The sequence below is a fragment of the Podarcis bocagei genome (assembly GCF_964188305.1).
Source record: "Podarcis bocagei genome assembly, chromosome: 10".
In the NCBI taxonomy this organism is placed as follows: Eukaryota; Metazoa; Chordata; class Lepidosauria; order Squamata; family Lacertidae; genus Podarcis; species Podarcis bocagei.
The window spans coordinates 5,502,675-5,528,375 of record NC_138135.1 but is presented as its reverse complement, the minus strand read 5'-3'; the positions used below and the strand labels follow the sequence as shown (position 1 = coordinate 5,528,375).

At 48.6% G+C, this 25,701-nt stretch overlaps 4 protein-coding genes across 4 annotated transcripts in view; all 4 read right to left on the bottom strand.

Moving 5' to 3' along the window:
* LOC308595696 (uncharacterized protein) overlaps positions 1-4,541 on the bottom strand; it is a 53,222-nt gene extending 48,681 nt beyond the window's left edge. Inside the window, exon 1 of the mRNA XM_081210324.1 lies at positions 3,784-4,541. The gene's annotated coding sequence lies outside the window, so the exon portion shown is untranslated. The remainder of the gene's footprint in view (positions 1-3,783) is intronic.
* The window catches only part of LOC308595719 (uncharacterized protein), a 36,488-nt gene extending 14,467 nt beyond the window's left edge, over positions 1-22,021 (bottom strand). The window contains exons 1-2 of the mRNA XM_081210369.1: positions 21,952-22,021; positions 20,045-21,442 (exon numbers count right to left, since the gene is read on the bottom strand). Coding sequence (XP_081066495.1) covers positions 20,071-21,297 — 1,227 coding nt within the window. The 5' untranslated portion in view covers positions 21,298-21,442; positions 21,952-22,021 and the 3' untranslated portion in view covers positions 20,045-20,070. The remainder of the gene's footprint in view (positions 1-20,044; positions 21,443-21,951) is intronic.
* The window catches only part of LOC308595599 (uncharacterized protein), a gene marked incomplete at its 3' end in the record, with an annotated part of 54,322 nt that extends 30,631 nt beyond the window's left edge, over positions 1-23,691 (bottom strand). Inside the window, exon 1 of the mRNA XM_081210033.1 lies at positions 23,671-23,691. The remainder of the gene's footprint in view (positions 1-23,670) is intronic.
* On the bottom strand, positions 3,785-11,082 carry LOC308596856 (uncharacterized protein; the record flags this gene model as incomplete). The annotated part of the gene is made up of 4 exons (XM_081212163.1): positions 10,939-11,082; positions 7,992-8,127; positions 4,978-6,647; positions 3,785-3,825 (listed from the first exon to the last, which is right to left on the bottom strand). Exons 3-4 carry the CDS (start codon positions 6,518-6,520, stop codon positions 3,785-3,787), a joined length of 1,584 nt encoding a protein of 527 aa, XP_081068289.1. The 5' UTR covers positions 6,521-6,647; positions 7,992-8,127; positions 10,939-11,082.
* Positions 23,692-25,701: the final 2,010 nt, after the last annotated feature.

The window sequence follows — 25,701 nt, the reverse complement described above, 5'->3', positions numbered from 1 at the left end:
ATTCAGAATATTTGTCTTTTGAAGAAAAGACCACCAAGTATCCGATGGCCACTTCAAAGCTAATAAAAGTCTTGTGCCTGGAGCTTTGGGGTTGCAGGACCAGGAAAGCTTCTGCCACCATTATCCTTCCAATTGGGATTCAGGCCTCACCATGGAACTGAAATTGCCCTAGCTGTGCTGTTTCCTGGTTCTGCTGGATCTCTCAGCGGCTTTGGAGACCTTTGACCATGGTATCCTTCTGGACTCTCTAAGGGAGCTGGGGGCCCTGCTATGCAGTGGTTCCCCTCCTACCTCCTAGGCCATGTCCAGAAATTGATGTTGGGGGATGAGTGTTCTGACCCCTGGGTGCTCCCTTGTGGGAGCAACAGGGTTGCCGTAAACGATAATCCCACCCACAAACTCTCATTCACACAAAGTCTGTAAATTTTTTGGGGTGTGTGTGTGTCACACACCTCGCCTGTGCTAATATTGGCAGTCTTTGGCCTGTATAGGCACACCCTGTATGTAGAGCCTCCAGCCACAGGCACTGTCTATCATGAAAATGGGTCCTTTGACTGACAAGATTCATGCAATGGCTATCATTGGATGCTGATGGGTTGTATCTCAGCTTGTCAGTCACTCTGACACTGCCTACAAAGAATAAGAGGAACAGAAATGCTTTTGACTTCCATATCAAGCCTGAGAGCCATTCCATTGACTCTGCACCCCTGTTTCTGATGACAGGTGTACATTATCCTCATCCTCAATGAACCAGGCAGTGGAAAAGACACTTTAAGATGGAAGCCTGAGAGAGAGAAAAAGGTTTCTGGGGACTTCCGGGTTAGCGCGATCGGTTAATGGAGGATTCCCTCTGAGCTCCGGAGGGAATCGGCTCTACTGAAGACAGGTCCTGCCGCGGCGGCGCCGCGGGGACCCTCAGAAACCATAGGCGCTGAAGCCTGTGGACTTGGTGACTCGGTGGGCACCATTTGCGCCCCCCGACCCACAAAGAAGCCTTTTTAAAGGCTTCGGAGAGGGTGCGGGGAGTGGCGTGGTGCTGTGAGTAGACCGCTACTTCAGTGGAGTGAAGCCGCGAGCCATGGCCGGAGATCGCTGACTTTTTTCCTTGAACATTTGGACTGAAAAAGAAATAACCCGTGAGTAGTACGGAATTTGGACTTAAAAATTTTCTTTTTATTGAATTCGGAACGATCGGGCGAGTGCTAAAAGGAAGTCCGCACCCCCTTTCTGCAGACATTTAAAGCAAGAATCAGATAACTAAGGTGGAGAGACCATTTCTCTCTTTGTGAGACAAAAGTTATTAATTTCACGATTGGCATTAGAAGTTTTGTGCTGGAGGATAAGAACTGAATTCTAGAAGTGGATGTGAAACCCCCCCCCCCCCTGGATCCGGGAGCGATCCGCGAGTGAGCCTGTTGAGGAGACACAAGGAGTTTGACAGCTGTCAAAGGAGCTGTCAAACGAGCTGTCAAAGCTAGAAAAATTGTTATTTAATATCTTTGTGGACTAGACATGTTACATTTGATTTTAAGTTGTTGGAAACAATGAAGAAATAAGTAATAAGGTAATTAACTGTTGGAGAAGGGTTACTAAGTAATCAGAACCCCTCTAGGGGGGACTTACAATAGCTGCAGATGGAAAATTACAGGCCGAGTTGGAAAAAATGTTTCTTCTCGTGGGAAAGCTACAAGACCAGAGCACAGCTATGGCTACAAAGCTTGCAACCTTGAATTCTAAAGTAAATAATCCTGTTGACTGTGTTAAGGACTTGACAAAAAATAACTCTGCAGCTGAATCAGAAGTGATATTTTCAGAACTAGAGGAGAGAGAAGGAGGAGCGGAAATATTGCTGGTGGAAAGGGCAAACCAGAAGCCTACAATTGTGGAATATAAAGAAAACAAGAAAATTGTGGATGAATCATGGATTACAAATTTGTTCAAGATGAAAGAGGAAGCCTTTGGGACATTTGGAACATTTGGATTTAAATGAAGCAAGAAATATGATTGGGGCTCCGTTTTGGAATATGGAGGACTGGCTGGAAGAAACATGGATTTTACTGGGATAGAGCTCCTTCGAGACCCGATGTTCAACATAAAGGACTACCAACAAAACCGGCGGAGAGGGACTGACAGAGATTTGAAGGCCTCGGATGTGAGAAATCCAGGCTAAGAACTGATATCGTGGAATCTTCTTTTTGGGGGGATCGAAACCGGGAAAGAGGGGGGTGAGAGCGTTTGAATCCAAAAGGACTATAATTTTATGATTTTTATGTTTAGGTAGTATGTTTAGTAAGTAATATATAAAATTGGGAAATCTGTGGAAGGGAACCTGGGTCGACCTTACAAAAGGATGTAATGATTATAATTGAGGTATAAGTTAAATTTGGTTAACTAAGAAGAACTAAGTTAAAAGAAAAAATGATCGTAATAATACTGTAAAAATGAGAGTAAGAACTTGCTGAGTTAATTATTGGAATTAGGATGTATGAAGGGGAGGTGCGGGGAAGTCAGAGAATGTGGTTATGAAAGTAAGGATTGGAAATTATACATGTTTGTCTCTGTCTTTGTGTGTTTGTGATGTCAATATAAAATGTAAAACCCAATAAAAATTTTATAAAAGAAGAAGAAGAAAAGGTTTCTGGCTGATTCCTGGGTAGGACTGCGGAAACAAAGAGCCGCTTCCTAGAAGGCCTCTCTCCTCCTCTCTTCCTCTTGGAATTTCCTTACCTCTCCAGGGAGACCAATGGTTGGACTTGGCAAAACCGCTGTATCTACCATTAATTTGATTTTGATTTTGAATTGATATTAGAATGAATTGATTTTAGAATGCATTTTAATTAACTGATTGTGATTATATGTAAATTGTGTTACTTTTATTGTTGTTAGCTACTCTGAGCCCAGCTTCGGCTGGGGAGGGCGGGATATAAATTATTATTATTATTATTATTATGGACAGGTCAGGGGCTTATGGGGTGGGAATTGGGTGGAGCTTGCAGGAAGGAAGGTGTGTCTTGTTAACGGAGAAATCTGAGGGCCCCCCTGGACAAAAAACAAGGACACCAGCCAGGAATACCAGAGCAAAACAGCAGCCAGTAGGCTTGGTCTTTATTGAAGACTGTCATGACAGGATTCCCACCTGCCACCAGTTGAAACAAGATGGAAGCCCTGAACAAGAGAGAACCCAATCTTTTATTAGCTGCTAATGCCAATGTTACACCCCCCCAAACGACATCATGCTTATATCATGAAAGGGGAGGTCTGGTGGCAGTAATCTGAGCATCCTGGACCCTGCCCCATAGTTCTCCTTGCCCTCCACCAAACACCCATCAAGTGTAACAAAAGAGATATTTACATTTCCCTGCTAGGAGCAGAAGTGCGAGAATGGGGGTGGGGTGGGGGGAGTGCAAAAAAACATTACCACCATGCGGCCTGACTTATACCCCCCCCCAACAAGAAAGGAAATGGCAGAAATGCGGCCTGTTGTTTAAAGCGGCGTCAGCAGAATTAAAAGCTGCCGTGTGGCCTACGTCTCGGGTCACACACCACCATTCATGGCCAGTGGAGCCCACGGCCATGCTCCCCCACGCCTGCAAAAAGGAAACAGCTGAAATGTGGCCTACAGCTGGAGGGTGGCGAATGGCGGCCTCGAGGGATCCATCCCCCCCCCCGCCACAAAAACAAGAAGGCCACCCTCTGCGGTCTAGCTGGGCGCCTGCCCAGAAAGAAAATTGCATCCTAGCTTGGCGGAGGAACCATGCCCCTTCCAATCAGGCCAGATGTTACCTTAATCCGGCTGCCAGGACACGCTCTTGATGACCCTGATCCCTGAAGGAAGAAAACCAAAAGAGGCTTGGACAAAGGGGTCGGCCTCTTTTCTTTGGCCTTTGATCCGCCCCCAGCCAGCCACCCATTGTCCTCCCTGACCTGTTTCCAAGGGAAGTTAATCCCACCCTTTTGTCTTCATCTGGGTTGGTTCTTTCTGGAATGGCTACCTGTCCGGCACTCAGGTATCAGGAGGCCAGGGATTATCACTCAGGCAGAGGGGCTGCTGAGGAGCTGAGCTCACATGTCTATATGAATTTCTGAAGTTCTCCCTGTGAGCCAGTACATAGAGACATTTATCAGTGAATTCCTACATTTGGTATTGTGCATCAAAGGCCCTTTGAATAGATAGGAAGAAACTGTGATCAAGTGCTTTGTGGGGACAAATCAGAAAAGTGATGGTGCTGATTTGGGTAGTGGGCTGCATGTGCATGATATCTGCTGAAGGTGCAACCCCCCCCCCAACTTATACATAAATTCCTGCAACAGTCTGGACAGGGCAGGGGCTTATGGGGGGGAGTAGGATAGAGGTTGCAGGAAGCAGGGGGTGGGGGGACACAACCCCCCACTTTCCAGGGATCCCTCTCTGGTAGCCTTGAAGGGGTGGCCGATTCCTGGGTGGGAGGGAGAAGCCAAGGTGGTCTCTCCAGAGAATCCCCGTGAGCGCCAAGATGGAGACGTGTCCCCAAAGTCTGGTCTACCTAGCACTCCCCCCCCCCTTCGCTGCCCCAGGGATGCTCCCCCTCCCCACTTCCTCGACTCCATCCCTCTGTCCCAGAGTCTCCCCTGAACCAAAAGTCCCCCCCTTGGTGTGGCTCACCCGTCGCCCTGCGCCCCCCATCTCTCCATCCGGAGGGCGCCCCCAAAAAAACGAGCAGGGGAGGACAGGAGGGTCTCTATCCAAGCGTCCCTCACTCCCGTTAACCCTTTCATGGCCCACCTCTCTCCGCGCGGAACCCACAGCGCCCCAGGGATGCCTGCGCGGGGAAATGGGGCGAGGGGGCTTCGTTGGGATCCCCTGGGTGGGCTTCCTAAGGGCCCAAGGAAAACCCCCTTCGCAGCACGCGTGCAGGGATCCAGATGCACGACAGGCGCTTTGGGGAGCTGGACGGAGTCTCTGGATCCTTCTCTCGCCTCCCCCCGCGTCCCCTTTACCTCTTTTGTCCTCGCTCGCGATTCTCCTCTCCTTTCCTGCAACATCACTAAATCTCTTTCCACACTCATTGCATTTAAATGGTTTTTCCCCTGTGTGAGTCAGTTGATGCATATTTAGGTGTCCACTCTGACTGAATTCCCTTCCGCACTCCATGCATTTAAATGGTTTTTCCCCTGTGTGAGTCCGTTGATGTTTTCTAAGGGTTCCATTCTCACTAAAGCTCTTTCCACACTCCATACATTCATATGGTTTCTCCCCTGTGTGAGTCCGTTGATGTTTTCTAAGGCTTCCATTCAAACTGAAGCTCTTTCCGCACTCCATACATTCATATGGTTTCTCCCCTGTGTGAGTCCGTTGATGTTTTCTAAGGTCTCCACTCTTACTGAAGCTCTTTCCACAATGCATACATTTATAAGGTTTCTCCCCTGTGTGAGCCCGTTGGTGTTTTCTAAGGTCTCCATTCTGACTGAAGCTCTTTCCACACTCTAAACATTTAAATGGTTTCTCCCCTACATGAGTCTCTTGATGTCCTCTAAGGGTTCCATTATCACGAAAGGTCTTTCCACACTGCATACATTTAAATGGTTTCTCCCCTGTGTGAGTCTGTTGATGTCTTCTAAGGTTTCCAATGAAACGGAAGCTCTTTCCACACTCAATGCATTTAAATGGTTTTTCCCCTGTGTGAGTCCGTTGATGTCGTCTAAGGTTTGCATTGAAACTGAAGCTCTTTCCACACTCCATACATTCATATGGTTTCTCCCCTGTGTGAGTCCGTTGATGTGTTCTAAGGCTTCCATTATCACGAAAGCTCTTTCCACACTCCATACATTCATATGGTTTCTCCCCTGTGTGAGTCCGTTGATGTCGTCTAAGGATTGCATTTAAACTGAAGCTCTTTCCGCACTCCATACATTCATATGGTTTCTCCCCTGTGTGAGTCTCTTGATGTCCTCTAAGGGTTGCATTATCATGAAAGGTCTTTCCACACTCCATACATTTACATGGTTTCTCGCCTGTGTGAGTCTGTTGATGTCTTCTAAGGTTTCCAATGAAACGAAAGCTCTTTCCGCACTCCATACATTTATATGGTTTCTCCCCTGTGTGAGTCAGTAGATGCATATTTAGGCTTCCACTCCGACTGAATTCCCTTCCGCACTCCATGCATTTAAATGGTTTCTCCCCTGTGTGAGTCTGGTGATGTAAATTGAGGTGTCCACTCTGACTAAAGCTCTTTCCGCACTCCATACATTTAAATGGTTTCTCCCCTGTGTGAGTCCGTTGATGAGAGCTAAGTACATCACTCCGACTGAAGCTCTTTCCACAATCCAGACATTTAAATGCTTTTTCCCCTGTGTGCGTCCGTTGATGTATATTGAGGTTTCCACTCTGACTGAAGTTCTTCCCGCACTCCTTGCATTTGAATCCTTTCTTGCCCATGTGAGTCGGCTGTTGTGTTCTATCAGTGAAAGTCTTTCCACACTCCATACCTTTAAATGGTTTCGCCACTTTTGGGGTTTGTTGATGTGAGCTATGTGTGCTCATTCAATGAAACACGTTCCACATTTCACACATTTCAATGTCTATATCTAATGAAACCAAAGGTGCCCTTTCCCCTGGAAGTCTGTCTCTCTTCTCCATGACCCTCCTCAGCGTGGGAGGAAAGGAAATCCTGTTTGGGTTTCAAGGAAGAGAAGAAAGGAAAAGAGAGCATATCAGATGCAATTAGCACCACCTCATATTTCAACATGTCCTATATTTCCCCTGCATCCTACCCAGCTTCCAAATTTTTAGGAAATGAAGATGCAATGATGTCAAATGATAGTAATGCATCAGCAACCTTTCGTTATCCTCAATCATCATTAATAAAGCAGCATTATCTTGGAAAACAGCCTGTTCACATCAATTGTTTTCTCACTGGAAATGCAGCTACTCTCTCTCCATGAAAAGGCCCTCTCTTTCTCTGGTTCATCGTTCCTTTGGACATTTCCCATCATCGGCATCATAATCCTCCATCCACCCCTGTTTCCACCTCTAGATCTTCATGAATCACCTGCACAGTCCCAATGGCCTCAGGAAGTCCATGTGGACCATTATATGAGACCCAGGTCTACATCTTTTCCAGGGAGTGTGGTCTGGATCAGTCAGAGAATTAGTGACAAGGCTTGGTGCTTGGGGTCAGCTGAATGGGTGCTCAGGGAAGCTCCTGTTCTTGGAGATGGACCTCTGTCTACATGCCTTGCATTGCATGGAGAGAGCAGGAGAAGCAGAAAGAGAGCAGCTGGTAAATGTGAAACACCCCTACCCCATTGTTCCTCATAATAATGATGTGCTGCCTGATCTCGAGCCCCTCTTCTGACACAGGACTACCCTAATCTGGCACTGACAAAGCTGGATATTCAAGGCAAAGGGATAACTCTACTTAGTGGAAACTTCATCCTTTAATATGTAGTACAGATTCATTAACAACCTGAAGTTGTGTTATTTCTTGAGATATGAATTTATTCCTGATCTGAGCGTTTTTTCCTACTCTCCTAACTATATGTCAGTCTAGGAGATCGTTATGAAGGAGCAAGTTCTGCAACCTAGAGCCCTAAACAGCCTCGGCCCTGTAGACCTGAAGGAGTGTCTCCACGCCCATCCTTCACTCTGAACACTGAGGTCCTCCTCTGAGGGTCTTCTGCTGGTACCCTCCCTTCAGAGGTCAAGGAAATGAACAACTATCTGACATTTAGAAGATAGTTGAAGGGAGACCTGTATAAGGAGCTTTTTAATGTTGGATGTTTTACTGTCTTTTATGTGTACTGGAAACCCAACCAGATGGGCAGGGTATAAATACTACAATCATTTGTATTATCTTGTGATTTTTTGGTAGTTATTTTGGAATTCGTAGTGCAATATCAGGTCACGAAATGTTTTGGGTGGAGAAAATCACAGGGTTGCCGTAAACAATAATCCCACCCACAAACTCTCATTCACATACAGTCTGTAAATTTGGGAAGGTCACACAGCTCACCTGTGCTAATACTGGCAGTCTTTGGCCTCCATAGGCACACCATGCCTGTAGAGCCTCCAGCCACAAGCACTGTCTATCATGAAAATGGGTCCTTTGACTGGGAAGTATCTCAGCTTGTCAGTCACCCTGACATTGCCTATAAAAAGTAAGAGGAACAGAAATGCCTTTGAGGCGCACCTTCTATATCAATCCTGAGATCAATTAAATAGGTTCTGCACCCCTGTTTCTGTTGTTGTTTTTTAAAGAATTTTTATTAGAGTTTCAACAAGTTTTTATCATAACCAAACAAAACAACACAATAACAAAAATGTAAAACATAGAAAACAAAAAAAAATCATACCAGTTCAAATCTTAATTTCTTGTAACTTATTTTCCCGACTTCCTCACACCTCCCCTTTCTGTATTCCAATTTCTGATTTATTTTCAGCAAATCCCTCCCTTACTTTTAGCCTAATTTTAATATTGCTTATTTTCTTTAAATTAACCATTACCTCAGCTAACCACTTATTTTCTAATCCAGCGTCATTTTCAGATTCATTAATTTTGCTATGTTTCTTTACTTATTTCTCATAAAACATTTTTACATATTCCTTTCAGCTATGTCACCAATGCCACACTATCTTTATATCCTGCATCACTTTAACATTCTTTTGGAAGCCGCCCAGAGTGGCTGGGGAAACCCAGCCAGATGGGCGGGGTATAAATAATAAATTATTATTATTATTATTATTATTATTATTATTATTATTATTATTATTATTATTATTCAAATATTTTGCAATGTTTTTGCAGATAGTCTTTAAATTTCTTCCAATCCTCTTCCGTTTGTTCTTCTCCCGTGTCTCGGATTCTGCCAGTCATTTCTGCCAATTCCATGTAGTCTATCAATTGCACCTGCCATTCTTCCAGGGTGGGCAAATCTTGTGTCTTCCAGTACTTTGCGATAAGTATTCTTGCTGCTGTTGTTGCATACATAAAGAAAATTCTATCCTTCTTTAGCACCATCTGGCCGACAATGCCCAAGAGGAAGGCCTCTGGTTTCTTAAGGAAGGTATAGTTAAATACCTTTTTCAGTTCATTATAGATCATTTCCCAGAAAGCCTTAACCTTTGGGCACGTCCACCAGAGGTGAAAGAATGTTCCCTCAGTTTCCTTACATTTCCAACATTTATTATCAGGCAAATGATATACTTTTGCAAGCTTGACTGGTGTCATGTACCACCTGTAAATCATTTTCATAATATTTTTTTTTAAGGTATTACATGCCGTAAATTTCACACCAGTGGTCCATAACCGTTCCCAGTCAGCAAACATAATGTTATGACCAATGTCTTGTGCCCACTTAATCATAGCTGATTTGACCGTTTCATCCTGAGTGTTCCACTTTAACAGCAAGTTGTACATTCTTGAAAGTACCTTAGTTTTAGGTTCTAACAATTCCGTTTCTAATTTCAAATTTTCCACCTGAAAACCTATTTTTTTATCCATATTAAAAACCCCTCTAATTTGGTAATAATGTAACCAATCTCGCACTTTATCTTTTAGTTTCTCAAAACTCTGCAATCTCCATGTGTCTCCGTTTTGTTCTAGTATCTCCCAATATTTCGGCCATTTGGCCTCCATATTGAGTCTTTTCCGAGCCTTAGCTTCCATAGGTGACAACCACCCTGGGGTCTTATTTTCCAATAAATCTTTGTATCTTGTCCAGACATTAAATACTGCTTTCCTAACAATATGGTTCTGAAATGTTTTGTGAGCTCTAACCTTGTCGTACCACAAATATGCATGCCACCCAAACGCATTCTTAAACCTGTTTCTGATGACAAGTGTACATTTTCCTCATCCTCAATAAACCATGCAGTGGAAAAGACACTTGAAGATGGAAGCCTGAGAGAGAGGAAAAGGTTTCTGGCTGCTTCCTGGGTGGGATTGCAGAAACCAAGAGCCGCTTCTGAGAAGGCCTCTCCCCTCTTCCTCTTCCTCTCGGGATTTCCTCTCCTCTCCAGGGTGAACAGTGGTTGGACTTGGCAGATTCGCTGTGTCTGGACAGGGCAGGAGCTTATGGGGTGGGAAGAGGATGGAGCTTGCAGGAAGGAAGGGGTGGGGGAACTGGAGCCCCCACTTTCCAGGGATCCCTCTCTGGTTTCCTTGAAGGGGGGGTCGATTCTTGGGTGGGAGGGAGAAGCCAAGGCGGCCCCTCCGGAGATTCCTCGTGGGCGCACGATGGAGACGTCTCCCCAAAGAGTGGTCTTCCTCACCCCCCCCCCCGCCAATGCTGCGCTTCCTTGCCCCGGGGAAGCTCCCCTCCCTCCTCCCCCGGCTCCCCCCACCCTTGGCCCCTCCTTGCCCGGGGGATGCTCCCCTCCCTCCTCCACCCGGCTCCCCCCACCCTTGGCCCCTCCTTGCCCCGGGGATGCTCCCCTCCCTCCTCCCCCCGGCTCCCCCCACCCTTGGCCCCTCCTTGTCCCGGGGAAGCTCCCGTCCCTCCTCCCCCCGGCTCCCCCCACCCTTGGCCCCCTCCCTCTCTCCCGGAGTCTCCCCTGCCCCCAGAGGCCCCCGTGGCGCGGCTCACCCCTCGCCATGCGCGCCCCATCTCTCCATCCGGAGGGGCCCCCCAAGACGAGGTGGGGAGGGACAGGGGCGTCTCTATCTAGGCGTCTCTCGCGCCCCTTAACCCTTTCATGGTCTGCCTCTCTCCGCGCGGAGCGCACAGGGCCCCAGGGATGCCTGCGCGGGGGAAACGGGGCCGGGGAGTCCTCGTGGGACCCCGTGGGTGGGTGGGCGCCCCATGTCCTCCCCTGCCGAGGAAAGCCCCCTTCGCAGCGCACGTTCAGGGATCCAGGCCCTGCCGGGGGGGCCACGGAAGGCGCTTTGGGGAGCTGGCGCGGAGTCCCTCTCTGGCTCCTTCTCTCCCCTCCCCTCTCCCCCCCCCCCGCGACCCCTTTACCTCTTTGTCCTCGATCCCGATTCTCATTTCCTTTCCTCCAACACCGATGTTTTGTTGGGGGGGGGGGTCCCCTGCCGCTCCTCCTCCCCTTTCCGAAAGGGCGCGCCCCTAGAGCTATGGCGCTGAGCGGCAATCCGGCGTCGAAGCTCCACTTCCGGGAGAAGCAGCAGTTTGGGAGGAGGCTCACCCCCCCCCTTATTCCCGGAACAGAAGCCGGATTGGAGGAGGAGGAGGAGGAGGATCCTGATACTTCCAAAGGAGAAGCCCAGGACAGCCTTGCAGCTGGGGGGATGTCTGAATACTATTATGCTTCTTAGGGGAAGAGGGTAGTTAAAAATGTGTGGGAAACTGGGGCTGTTGACAGGGGTGGGTGACGGGTCCATGTTTCTGAATGCCAAAGACTCCTACTTTGGGACAAATCTGTGATGCATCATAGAAAATGTATTGGGAAATGTATTGTGGGAAATGGGGAGAGGTCTTAAAAATCCATGCAACCATCTTCTCGGGGTTCCTACTCTTGGTGTGTTTGAACCTTGTTGCAACAAATAAAGATCAGGTCAACTGACCGCCCTTTGCATCTTTAACTTGGCTGGAGACTCCTTCTTTTGCTGACCGGAGGGACCCCCGGGGAGTGGCACCCTGAGGAGCTGGGCAGCGGAGTCAATCAGCACCCCGGGATATTTTCCTTCTCAACTCTGTCCCACCTGAGCCTCACCCCCTTACCTAAAAGCCAGACACAGCACAATGTGACAGGATTGTGACTCCTGCCCTCAGCAAACAAAATAGGACCCCCTCCCCCCCCCAGCAAAGCAACCCCGGGATGCTGAGGTCCCCCAGTCCTTGAAATGGAAAGGGGGGGCTCGGGACACCTTCAGGGAGCAGGCGGGGAGGGGGCTGCCCAGGCCCCAGAAGCGCCTTCTCGCTGGTTCCTCCCCATCGCCCTCCTGCTGCCTGCCTCCCCTCCCCTTCTACTGGTCCTTTGCAAGTGCGGGGAAGCCCTAGTCCCTCCGGCCCCCCTCAAATTCCTTCTGAGAGCCCCACATTGCACGGGGCAGGCTCACCTGCAGGGAAACAACACGCAGCTGCCCTGGCAGAGTGGAGCCGGGCTGGGGCGCACCGTGGGGACCCCAGAAATGTGTCCCTAGAGGAAATGCACCTCCTTCCTTCTCTGGTGTTCAAGTGCTGCCGGTGGGCTTCCCAGAAGAGGCCCCTGCTTGGCCCCTGGGAGGACAGGGGCCCCCGTGGGCCTGATCCTGCAGGGCTCACCTGACGTTCTGGTGCAAGTGAACCCTCTTTTCTCCTTCAAGGTGAACAGGGTTTCCCAAATTTGGGTCTCCAGCTGTTTTTGGACTACAGCTCCCATCACCCCTAGCAGGCAAGACCAGTGGTCAGGGATGATGGCTTTTGTCGTCAGGATCTACAGGTGGCTCTGGCAAGTGAGCCCAGCTGCGTGTGACAAGGGTGAGGGGGAGATTCCTTCCTGGATTCCAGAAGTGGCCATCACCTTTGAATATAGGGGTCAGTGATTCTATTCCTCCAACCGGAGTGAGTGTGGGTCTTCCTCGCCCACTTCCATTCTGCTCCGCCATTCCCAAAGAGTGATTCCTCTGAAGTCAGTAAATTGTTCAGAGTTGCTCAAAGAGAGAGAGATTGCAAGGAGCCCCTAAAAGAGCTCTCCAAACAGGGTGATTGGGCTGAAAATACAGTTCATTGTCAAAGAGATTAAAGTGAGGCATGTTGGGGTGATGGATCTTATGGAAATGGTGGAAATGGCTGGCAGAATCCGAGACCAGGGAGAAGAGTCGGTGCAAGAAGATTGGAAGAAATTTAAAGTTTATTTACAGAAACATAGTAAAAATAAGGAAGTTTAGAAGGAGGCTGGAATGAAGCTATGTGACTATTGCATAATCAATATAAAGGATTTAAGTTAAATAGATTGTTGAAGGAAAGCAGGAAAGGTAAAATTATACTATGTTAAGACAAATTGATTGGATAAAAATTGGGAAAGATGGAAAGGATTTGCTGAAATAGCTAATTGAAGCAGAATACAAAAAAGGGAGGTGTGAGGAGGTCAAAGAAACAAGTAAATGAGTGTTAAGTTATAGAAGGTTTATTGTATTTTACTGTATTTTCTTTTTCTTCTGTTTGACTGTTTTCTGTTCTTTGTTGATGTCTTTGTTGTTGTTTTTTCTTTTGTTATATTCCTAAAACTTTAATAAATATTATTTTTTAAAAAAATAAAGTGATACATGATACATGTTGGGGTGCAGGGAAACACCCTCTTAATATCATGTGCAGGATCATGGGGTCTGAACCGGGTTTCTCTGTGTGTTCTAGGAGACCATGGGAGAGGGGAGCCTGTCACAGCAGGAGGGGGGGTCTCCCTGGATGCTTCAGGGGCTGGTCTCCTCTGGGTCTCCTGGCCCCCTCCTCTCCTCCCTCTGAGCTTGAACTGCTCTCTGCCCCAGCCTCTTCCTGCTCACCAAACCCTGTTTCCTCCTCAGCTTGCAACACCTCCCCTCCCGGTCTGCTCCCCTTTCTCCCTCTATCTGCTCATTGCCATCCCACAACCAGCCCCCAGGCTCTGAGCGTTCTTCCCTTGTGGGTCCCCCGGCTGGTGCCTCCCCCTCCCCACACCCAGCCAGTCCATGACAGCAAAAACAGAAATAACAGTAAAATCAGTATGATGGTAATATGCACTCTGGTAGGGAAACTCCCTAGCAGCATGACTGAATAAAATCCTCTGGGACTATGAAAAAGAACTATCTTCTCCAAACCCCAGAACAAGCAGTAGCTCTGGGGTTGCCCCATGGGGTTCACGAGTGAAGATGGGACCTACCAGGAGACTTCCCTTCTTCCCCGTCTTGCAATAAGGCTTGGGGGGGGAATCCTTGTTAAATTACAGTATTGTAAGTTTTCTTCAGAGAACGCAGGGGCAGGGATGAAGTTCTGTTGAAGAAGCAGTGTTTGGAGATAGTGCAGTGGTGGGGATGAGAGACTTTGGTGCAAAAACCGTCTTGCATGCTTGAATAGAGCAACTCCAGGGCATGAGCCACGTAGCAGCAGGGTAAGGGCCACATGTAGAGCAATTCCTACACTTAGGTCAAAAACACAAACAGAGGCACCAGGGCTTCTTCAGTAAAAGTTTACTGAGCTTTCAAAGCATACAGTTCTCACTGGGTCCTCATATAATCTCTATAATCTTAGATTATACTCACATTGTTTGACATTGCCTTCAATATTTCATTGCTGTTCAGTTTTACATATAAACACAAGAACTTCAAATACACGTTGTGTGTTTAAGACTGATTTCTTGCTGAGTTCATTGCTGTGAAGAAAGAGTGGACGCTGAAAGGAACATGTCCTGCACTCCATACATCTAAATGGGTTCTTCCATGTGAGAGTCCCTGGATGTTTGTTAAACACTCCATTGCAAATAAAGCACTTTTTGCAATCTTTTCATTTAAACTGCTTCTCCTCTTTGTTGATGGTTTTTAGGGTTTCAAATCCGAATGTTCTTCCAGTACCTGAGTCTGTTGATTTAGAACTTCCACTAGGACTGAAACTCTATCTATTTTACTGATATTTATAAAGTTTGTGTTTTGTGTGAGTTTGTTAACATAAATCAAGGGTTCCACTCTTGACTGCAGCTCCTTCCACAGTCCATACATTTAAACAGATTCTCCCCTGTGTGTATGCTGATGTTTTCTAAGGTTTCCATTATGATGAAAGCTCTTTCCGCACTCCATACATTTAAATGGTTTCTCCCCTGTGTGAGTCCGTTGATGTATATTGAGGTGTCCATTCTGACTGAAGCTCTTTCCGCACTCCAAACATTTAAATGGTTTCTCCCCTGTGTGAGTCTGTTGATGTATATTGAGGTGTCCATTCTGACTGAAGCTCTTTCCGCACTCTATACATTTATATGGTTTCTCCCCTGTGTGAGTCTGTCGATGATTTTTAAGGTTTCCACTGAAACTGAAGCTCTTTCCACACTCCATACATTTATAGGGTTTCTCCCCTGTGTGAGTCTGTTGATGTTTTCTAAGGTATCCATTATCAGTAAAGCTATTTCCACACTCCATACACTTATATGGTTTCTCTCCTGTGTGAATCCGCTGGTGTAATTTAAGGTCTCCATTCTGACTGAAGCACTTTCCACACTCCAGGCATTCAAATGGTTTCTCCCCTGTGTGAGTCCGTTGATGTATATTGAGGCCTCCACTCTGACTGAAGCTCTTTCCACACTCCATGCATTTATATGGTTTCTCCCCTGAATGTGTCCGTTGATGTTTTCTAAGGCTTCCATTATCAGTAAAGCTCTTTCCGCACTCCATGCATTTATATGGTTTTGCCCCTGAATGTGTCTGTTGATGTTTTCTAAGGCTTCCATTAACAGTAAAACTGTTTCCACACTCATTTATATGGTTTCTCCCCTGTGTGAATCTGCTGGTGTAATTTAAGGGCTCCATTCTGACTGAAGCACTTTCCGCACTCCATACATTTGAAATGTGGCCTACAGCTGGAGGGTGGCGAATGGCGGCCTCGAGGGATCCATCCCCCCCCCTGCCGCTACAAAAACAAGAAGGCCACCCTCTGTGGTCTAGCTGGGCGCCTGCCCAGAAAGAAAATTGCACCCTAGCTTGGCGGAGGGGCCATGCCCCTTCCAATCAGGCCAGATGTTACCTTAATCCGGCTGCCAGTACCCGCTCTTGATGACCCTGATCCTGGAAGGAAGAAAACCAAAAAAGGCTTGGACAAAGGGGTCGGCCTCTTTTCTTTGGCCTTTGATCCGCCCCCCAGCCAGCCAGCCATTGTCCTCCCTGACCTGTTTCCAAGGCAAGTTAATCCCACCCTTTTGTCTTCATCTGGGTTGGTTCTTTGTGGAATGGCTACTTGTCCGGCACTCAGGTATCAGGATGCCAGGGATTATCCCTCAGGCAGAGGGGCTGCTGAGTAGCTGAGCTCACATGTCTATATGAATTTCTGAAGTTCTCCCTGTGAGCCAGTACATAGAGACATTTATCAGTGACTTCTTACATTTGGTATCGTGCAGCAAAGGCCCTTTGAATAGATAGGAAGAAACTGTGATCAAGTGCTTTGTGGGGACAAATCAGAAAAGTGATGGTGCTGATTTAGGTAGTGGGCTGCATGTGCATGATATCTGCTGAAGGTGCAACCCCCCCCAACTTATACATAAATTCCTGCAACAGTCTGGACAGGGCAGGGGCTTATGGGGTGGGAGTAGGATAGAGGTTGCAGGAAGCAGGGGGGTGGGGGGACACAACCCCCCACTTTCCAGGGATCCCTCTCTGGTCGCCTTGAAGGGGTGGCCGATTCCTGGGCGGGAGGGAGAAGCCAAGGTGGTCTCTCGAGAGAATCCCCGTGAGCGCCAAGATGGAGACGTGTCCCCAAAGACTGGTCTACCTAGCACTCCCCCCCCTTCGCTGCCCCAGGGATGCTCCCCCTCCCCACTTCCTCGACTCCCTCCCTCTGTCCCAGAGTCTCCCCTGAACCCAAAGTCCCCCCTTGGTGTGGCTCACCCGTCGCCCTGTGCCCCCCCATCTCTCCATCCGGAGGGTCCCCCCAAAACGAGCAGGGGAGGACAGGGGGTCTCTATCCAAGCGCCCCTCACGCCCGTTAACCCTTTCATGGCCCACCTCTTTCCGCGCGGAACCCACAGCGCCCCAGAGATGCCTGCGCGGGGAAATGGGGCGAGGGGTCTTCGTTGGGATCCCCTGGGTGGGCTTCCTAAGGGCCCAAGGAAAACCTCCTTCGCAGCACGCGTGCAGGGATCCAGATGCACGACAGGCGCTTTGGGGAGCTGGAGGGAGTCTCTGGATCCTTCGATCGCCTCCCCCCGTGTCCCCTTTACCTCTTTGTCCTCGCTCCTTTCCTTTCCTGCAACATCCACGTGGGTGGGTGGGTGGGTGGGTGACCTGCCGCCCCTCCTCCCCTTTCCGAAAGCGCGCGCCCGTAGAGCTACTGGCGCGGGAGAAGCAGGCAATTTGGGAGGGGTCTCTTTCCCCCCCTCTCCACTCCCGGAACAGAAGTCGGATGGCGAGGAGGAGGTGCAACGTAGGGGGGCGGGATTTGGGTTGAGGTGGCGGGGTAAGAGAGAAGGATGGGCCGGGAGGGGAGGGGAGGAATGGGGGTGGGGAGAGGAAGGTTTCCCCCCTTCTTCCTTCTGGGGATCAGGAGAGCGGGGGAGGGGCTGATCCCGGCAATCCACTCGGAAAGTGGGGTCTCGCACCCCAAAATGTTTACATTGCAAAATCCCTCCCTCCCCCACCCCACGCCACCAGATTAGATCCGTCCGTGTTTTAGGTACTGGTGTACATTGAGCAGCAGCTTGGAGTCTGTGACTCCTGTGTTACGGGGGGAAATTGGGCTTTGGCTTTTTCACACACAACCCCGACACCCTGGTAAAATTCATGCAAGGAGTGAAGCAGCCCAGAACTAAAGCGCGTTGGAATTTGTACATCCTCAGATAGGTTTTTTCACCTCCTGATGTAGCGATGTTGTAGTGATGATGCTCCACGAACTGCATGCTGGGATAAGATAGAAACTTTGAAAAGTCCTTGTCAGCCCATCCTCGGGGTTCAATTCCTCTTTGGACCTGTTGCGCAATAAACTTTGATCTACAGCTATTTGCTCCGGTTGGTGGCCGGACTCCTTCCTTTATTCCGCAGGGACCCGCGGGCTCTGCCTGATGAGCTGGGGGGCTGAGCAGCCTCGCACCTGGGTCCCCCCCCCAATAACACCAAATTAGCCTTTTATTGAACAGACCTAGGAGTTTTGATAGACTTAGGGTGCATACGAGACCCGGGATCCGAGCCTTCTTCCCTTGGGGGTTCCCCAGCTGCTGCCTCCCCCCCCCTTTTCACCCAGCCAGTCCATGACAGCAACAGCAGCAACAGTAAATTCAGTACGATAATAATATTCACACTGGTCCTCTGGCAGGAAGAACAATAACTTCTGGGACTATGGAAAAGTACTATCTTCCCCAAAACCCTGAAAAAGCAGTAGATCTGGGGTTGCCCCATGGGGTTCATGAGTGAAGATTGGACCCATCAGGAGACTTCCCTGGTACCTGCAGCCCCTCCTTCCCTCTCTTGCAAGAAGGCTTGGGGGGAAATCTCCCATTAAATTACAGTATTTTAAGTTTTCTTCTGAATGTGTAGGAGACAGGGAGAGGTTCTAGTGAAGAAGCAGTGTTTGGAGATCACACGTGGTGGGGGTGAGAGAGTTTGGTGCAAAAACCAGTCACACACATATGCACCAATTTTTCATGCTTGAGTACAGCAGTTTCAGCAGTAAACAAATACAGCACACAGGATATCTATGTCAGGCACACAAACCAGCAGAAGGGAGCAAGGGAGGAAAGAGGCTGGAAGGACACAGGGCAATGGAGGTGTGTCTTTCGCTTCCTGTCGCCTGGGAGGGAAGTCAGGAACTCAGCATATTCAGGGCTTCTGCCGGCAGCTTCCAGGCAAATGAGCATCCTGGAAACACACACTGTGATTCTTGGTGTGTTGCCATATCAATTGTTTTTGAAAGGTTATCATGATGTGGTCTAGAAACCAGTATGACAATATATCGCCCAGCCCTAATCCTCACTCACCACCAACAATCCATACAAACCCTCTCCCCTTCTTTATCAAAAGGTACTTTACATCTTAGATCATAATCACATTGTTTGACATTGCCTTCAATATTTTATTATGATAGAGTTTTACACATAAAAAACCAGAACTTCACATACACAACATGTGTTAAAGACAGATTTCCTCCTGAGTTCATTTCTGTGAAGAAAAGAGTGGACTCTGAGAGGAAGACCTCCAACACTCCATACATCAAAATGGGTTCTTACATAGAATCATAGAGTTGGAAGAGACCACAAGGGCCTTCGAGTCCAACCCCCTGCCAAGCAGGAAACACCATCAGAGCACTCTTGACATATGGCTGTCAAGCCTCTGCTTAAAGACCTCCAAAGTAGGAGACTCCACCACACTCCTTGGCAGCAAATTCCACTGTCGAACAGCTCTTACTGTCAGGAAGTTCTTCCTAATGTTTAGGTGGAATCTTCTTTCTTGTAGTTTGGATCCATTGCTCCGTGTCCGCTTCTCTGGAGCAGCAGAAAACAACCTTTCTCCATCCTCTATGTGACATCCTTTTATATATTTGAACATGGCTATCATATCACCCCTTAACCTCCTCTTCTCCAGGCTAAACATGCCCAGCTCCCTTAGCCGTTCGTCATAAGGCATTGTTTCCAGGCCTTAGATCATTTTATTTATTTATTTATTTATTTATTTACGGCTATTAGCCCATAAAATATGTACAAACATAAAAGCTCAGGGGCATAAGGGCCGATATATTCGACCCCAGAGGGTGGACACCATGATGCAAGGGGGGGGGGGTCAATGAGCAGAGCCAAATAACAGCTTGGGGCACGAAGAGCTCCAAGGGACGGATCACAGAAAAAGGAAAACTGAAGACGAGGACCGACATGCACTCTCATCGTAACTGTCTGATTAGTTTTGGTGTTGTTGTTGTTTTTTGGTTGTTTTTGTGTGTGAGATAACTGCATTCAGGAATCTCGCCACCTGCAGAGTTACCGAAGGATCTGTATCCTGCAAAAGTAGTGCGGCGTGTGACTCAACAGGCCTGCCCACCAAGCGCAGTAAGGCAGGACCTAGGAATTTAGTCCTGGCTATGCTTTGTAGGGGGCAGTTGAACATTATATGTGGAAGAGCTTAGATCATTTTGGTTGCCCTCCTCTGGACACGTTCCAGTTTGTCAGTGTCCCTCTTGAACTGTGGTGCCCAGAACTCGACACAGTACTCCATCAGAGAGTCTCTGGATTTTCCTTATACACTCCATTGTAAATAAAGCACTTTTTGCAATCTTTTCATTTAAAACTGCTTCTCCTCTTTGAGTCTGTTGATGGTTTGTAGGGTTTCAACTCCAAAGGTACTTCCTGTCCGTGAATCTGTTGATTTAGAATTTCCACCAAGACTGAACCTCTATCCACTTTCCTGATATTTATAAGATTTGTGCTTTGTGTGAGGTTGTTCGCATAAATCAAGGGTTCCACTCTGACTGGAGCTCCTTCCACAGTCCATACATTTAAACAGTTTCTCCCCTGTGTGTCTGCTGATGCTTTCTAAGATTTTCATTCTGACTGAAGCTCTTTCCGCACTCCAGGCATTTAAATGATTTCTCCCCTGTGTGAGTCCGTTGATGTATATTGAAGTGAGCACTCTGACTGAAGCACATTCCGCACTCCATGCATTTAAATGGTTTCTCCCCCGTGTGAATCCGTTGATGTTTTCTAAGGTCTCCATTCTCACTGAGGCACTTTCCACACTCCAGGCATTTAAATGGTTTCTCCCCTGTGTGAGTCTGTTGATGAATTCTAAGGGTTGCATTGAAACTAAAGCTGTTTCCGCATTCCATGCATTTAAATGGTTTCTCCCCTATGTGAGTCCGTTGATGTTTTTTAAGAGTTCCATTCTGACTGAAGCTCTTTCCGCAGTCCAGGCACTTAAATGGCTTCTCCCCTGTGTGAGTCCGCTGGTGTAATTTAAGGACTCCATTCTGACTGAAGCACTTTCCGCACTCCATGCATTTAAATGGTTTCTCCCCCGTGTGAGTTCGTTGATGTTTTCTAAGGTCTCCATTCTCACTGAAGCTTGTTCCGCACTCCAGGCATTGAAATGGTTTCTCCCCTGTGTGAGACCGTTGATGAGTTCTAAGGTTTCCATTCTGACTGAAGCTCTTTCCACATTCCATACATTTATATGATTTCTCCCCTGTGTGAATTCGCTGGTGTAATTTAAGGACTCCATTCTGACTGAAGCACTTTCCGCACTCCATGCATTTATATGGTTTCTCCCCTGTGTGAGTCCGTTGATGTGTTCTAAGGTTTCCATTCTTACTGAAGATCTTTCCGCACTCCATACATTGAAATGGTTTCTCCCCTGTGTGAGTCCGTTGATGTGTTTTAAGTTTTCCATTCTCACTAAAGCTCTTTCCGCACTCCATGCATATAAATGGTTTCTCCCCTGTGTGAGTCCGTTGATGTATATTGAGGTGTCCACTCTTACTGAAGCTCTTTCCACACTCCATACATTTATATGGTTTCTCCCCTGTGTGAATCCGTTGATGTGTTCTAAGGTTTCCACTGGTACTGAAGCTCTTTCCACACTCCAGGCATTTATATGGTTTCTCCCCTGTGTGAGTCCATTGATGTATATTGAGGTGTTCACTCTGAATGAAGCTCTTTCCGCACTCCATACCTTTAAATGGTTTCTCCCCTGTTGGAGGTCGTTGATGTGAACTATGTGTGCTCATTCAATGAAGCATATTCCACATTTCACACATTTTCATTTCTATTCCTAAAGAAATGAAAGGTGCCCCATTCACTGGAGTTTTGACTGTCTTCTCCATCTCCTTCTTCAGAGTGGGATGAAAGGGAATCCTGTTTGGGTTTCCAGAACTAAGGGAAAGAGAACACATCAATCTCCATTAGCACCTTCTCCTATTTCAACGTCTCCTACATTCCTTCACCCCTTACCCATGTTCCTGATTTTTAGGAAATGAAGTTGCAATGTCATCAAATGATAGTAATTCATTAGCAACTTTCATAATCCTCAATCAATGTTAATAAAGCAGCATGATGTTTAAAAAAATGTGCTGTCTGATCTCGTGCCCGTCTTCTGATACAGAACTATCCTAAAATGACACTTTAAAGGCGATATTCAAGGCAAATAGATAAACTGTACTTAGTGGAATATGTAGTACCTTGGATAAGTAGTATTAATTTATTTATGGCCTGAAGATGTGTTATTTCTAGAGATGAATTTATTCCGCTCCTGTCTCAAATATCATAATTATACGATGACTTGGGGTGTTAGGAGAGCATTAGTTCCTTTGGTGGGGGTCATGTCATGCTCCTTATGGGGTAATCTATCCATCAATGGTCCCCAACCTGCACTCAGTTCTCACCTGTGGCTTCCAGAAGCTGTCAGGATAGAATAGGGGCCACAAGCCCAGGAACGGTTTCAACTGGCCGGCTAAACCAGGTGAACCCAAACTTTTATTACACACCCCCCCAAACTACATCATGGTTACATCATGAGAGGGGTGGTCTGGTGGCAGTAATCTGAGCATCCTGGACCCTGCCCCATGGTTCCCCTTGCCCTCCACAAAACACACATCAAGCGTAACAAAAGAGATATTTACATTTCCCTGCTAGGAGCAGAAGTGCGTCAGTAGCCAGAGTGGAAGGGGGGGCCAGTGCAAACAAACATGACCGCCATGTGGCCTCACTTATGCCCCCCCCAACAAGAAAAGAATCGGCCGCCATGTGGCCTACAGCTGGAGGGCGGGGGATGGCAGGGGCGAGGGAGCCATGCCTCCCCCCCCACTACAAAAAAAAGGCCTAGCTGGTCCCCCACCCAGAAAGAAAAGTCAAAAAAATACAGCCTAGCCTGGCGGAGGGGCCATGCCCCTTCCAATCAGGCCAGAACTTACCTTAATCCGGCCGCCAGGACACGCTCCTGATGATCCTGATCCTAGAAGGAAGAAAACCAAAAGGGGCTTGGACAAAGGGGTCGGCCTCTTTTCTTTCGCCTTTGCCCCACCCCCAGCCAGCCACCCATTGTCCTCCCTGACCTGTTTCCCAGCCAAGTTAATCCCACCCTTTTGTCTTCATCTGAGTTTGGTATTTCTACAATGGCTACCTGTCTGGTACTCAGGTATCAGAATGCCAGGGATTATCACTCAGGCAGAGGGGCTGCTGAGTAGCTGAGCTCACATGCATATATGAATTTCTGAAGTTCTCCCTGTGAGCCAGTACATAGAGACATTTATCAGTGAATTCCTACATTTGGTATCGTGCATCAAAGGCCCTTTGAATAGATAGGAAGCAACTGTGATGGAAGTGCTTTGTGGGGACAAATCACAAAAGTGATGGTGCTGATTTAGGTAGTGGGCTGCATGTGCATTATATCTGCTGAAGGTGCAATCCCCCCCCCCAACTTATACATAAATTCCTGCAACAGTCTGGACAGGGCAGGGGCTTATGGGGTGGGAGTAGGATAGAGGTTGCAGGAAGGAAGGGGTGTGGGGACACAACCCCCCACTTTCCAGGGATCCCTCTCTGGTAGCCTTGAAGGGGTGGCCGATTCCTGGGCGGGAGGGAGAAGCCAATGCGGCCCCTCCAGAGAATTCCCGCGGGCGCCAGGATGGAGATGTGTCCCCAAAAACTGGTCTACCTAGCACTGCCCCCCTCGCTGCCCCAGGGATGCTCCCCCTCCCCACTTCCTCGACTCCCTCCCTCTGTCCCAGAGTCTCCCCTGAACCCAAAGTCCCCCCTTGGTGTGGCTCACCCGTCGCCCTGCGCCCCCCATCTCTCCATCCGGAGGGCCCCCCCCCAAGACGAGCAGGGGAGGACAGGGGGGTCTCTATCCAAGTGTCCCTCACGCCCGTTAACCCTTTCATGGCCCACCTCTCTCCGTGCAGAACCCACAGCGCCCCAGGGATGCCTGCGCGGGGAAATGGGGCGAGGGGGCTTCGTTGGGATCCCCTTGGTGCGCTTCCTAAGGGCCCAAGGAAAACCCCCTTCGCAGCACACGTGCAGGGATCCAGATCCACAACAGGCGCTTTGGGGAGCTCAAGGGGGTCTCTGGATCCTTCTCTCCCCTCCCCCCGCGACCCCTTTACCTCTTTGTCCTCGCTCGCGGTTCTCCTCTCTTTTCCGGCAACATCCACGTGGGTGGGGGGGGATTTACCTGCCGCCCCTCCTCCCATCTCCGAAAGCGCGCGCCCCTAGAACTACGGCGCAGAGCAGCAGTCCGGCGCAAAAGCTCCACTTCCGGGAGAAGCAGGCAGGTTGGGAGGGGGGCTCATCCCCCCCCATTCCCGGAACAGAGGTCGGATGGCGAAGAGGAGGAGCAACATATTGGGGAGGGGATTTGGGGTTTGCGGTGGCGGGGTGTGGGAAGGATGTGCCGGGAGGGTGGAATTTGGGGGGCGGGGAGGAGAGGAAGGTGTCCCCCTCCCCTCTTCCTTCTGTGAATCAGGAGATGGGGGCTGGGCTGATCCCGGCAATCCAGCTGCAAAGTGGGGTGTGTCCCCCCCACAATGTTTATATTGCAAAATCCTTCCCTCCCCCACCCCACGCCACGAGCTTAGATCCCTCCGTGTTTTAGGTATTGCTGCTGTTAAATCCAGGAAGTGGGGAGCGGCAGTCAAGACACAAATCCATCTGGATGGGGGGTTGAATCCTGATACTTTCCAAGGCGAAGCGCAGGGAAGCCTTGCAGCTAGGGGGATGTGTGAATACTATTGTGGTGCTTTGGGGAAGAGGGTAGTAAAAAGGTGTGGGAAACTGGGGTTGTGGTGGAGCGATGAACCCCAAAGGACTGAGAATGCACTGTGAACGGGACTGGCCCACCCAAGCCTCACCCCCTTACCTAAAAGCCTGACACCCCGCAATGTGACAGGATTGTGACTCCTGCCCTCAGCAAGCAAAATACCCCCATTCCTTGAAATGGAGGGAGCCGTGGGCTGTTGCTCTGTCTGTGTGTCTCAGGCAAAGGGGGGCAGCTCTGTGTGTTTTGCTAGCAGTTAAAATGCACATTTTTGAGGGGAAAGCTTTCTTTTTCTGCGCTTTGCATTGAGACTTCTGTTTCCAGCTCAGCCAGGAGAGCTGGGGCTGGAGGGTGTAGCAGGAACCCCCCCACCCCAATCATTCTGTTTGTACAAACTTCACACACACTCACACACTACATACGCCACACTTCTGTTATAAATTCATAGAAAAATCAACCATACATTGGATTTGCACTGTTCCATTTTTATTTTACTCCATATGACAAGGACTATCAGAGGGGGGTGGCTTGGTTCTGGTCAGCCATAATCCCTTCACCATCCCAGCGCATCCACAGGATGGCATAGCCCAGTTGCTATGCCAACCCTGATGATCCCAGACAGAAGACAATCAAGATCACAAAGAACTTGCATATGGGAGTGGATTCAGCATGGACTGAAACAAAGGACAATGATCAGATCTTCCCTCTGGGGGCAGGAAACTGCAAACTCCCCTTTGTCTCCTGGAAGTGACTCATGGGCAGGGGGAAAGGAGGAACCAGCCAGGTGACAGGACACTCAGGTTACCACCAACTCCTCCCTCAACCCCTCCTTTCTGTAATGTATGCATGATGCTTCTGGGGGTGGGCTTGACCTAGAGGAGGGGAATTTCAAAAGTTTTTATAAGACCTTGCACACTATTTTTCTTTGTCTTTCCTCTCACCTGCAAGTGAGGGGAGCACCCTGTCACGACAGTCTTTCTTCAATAAAGACCAAGCCTACAGGCTGCTGATTTGCTTCAATTTACTCTGGTTGGTGTCTTTACTTTTTGTCCAAGGGAGCCCTGGGATTTTTCTGGTAACAAGGGCCAGCTGTGTGTGTGTGTGTGTGTGAGAGAGAGAGAGAGAGAGAGAGGAAAACACCCCCCACCCCCCCCCCACAGCAACAACAGGCTCCCAGCTCTGTGTGTGTCTATGTATTTTATTGTCTCTATCTCGGCCAAGAGGGGCTGAGGCCGAGAGGAAAGAGGAGTTTTTCCCCTTTGTGTTTTGCTTGAAGGCTCCTCTCCGGCTGAGGGCTGGGGCTGCAGAGATCGGGCTCTCTCCCCCCTTGGCACAACTGCGAGTTCTCTGCCCAGGACTGGCGGGCTGTGCAGCCGAGGGC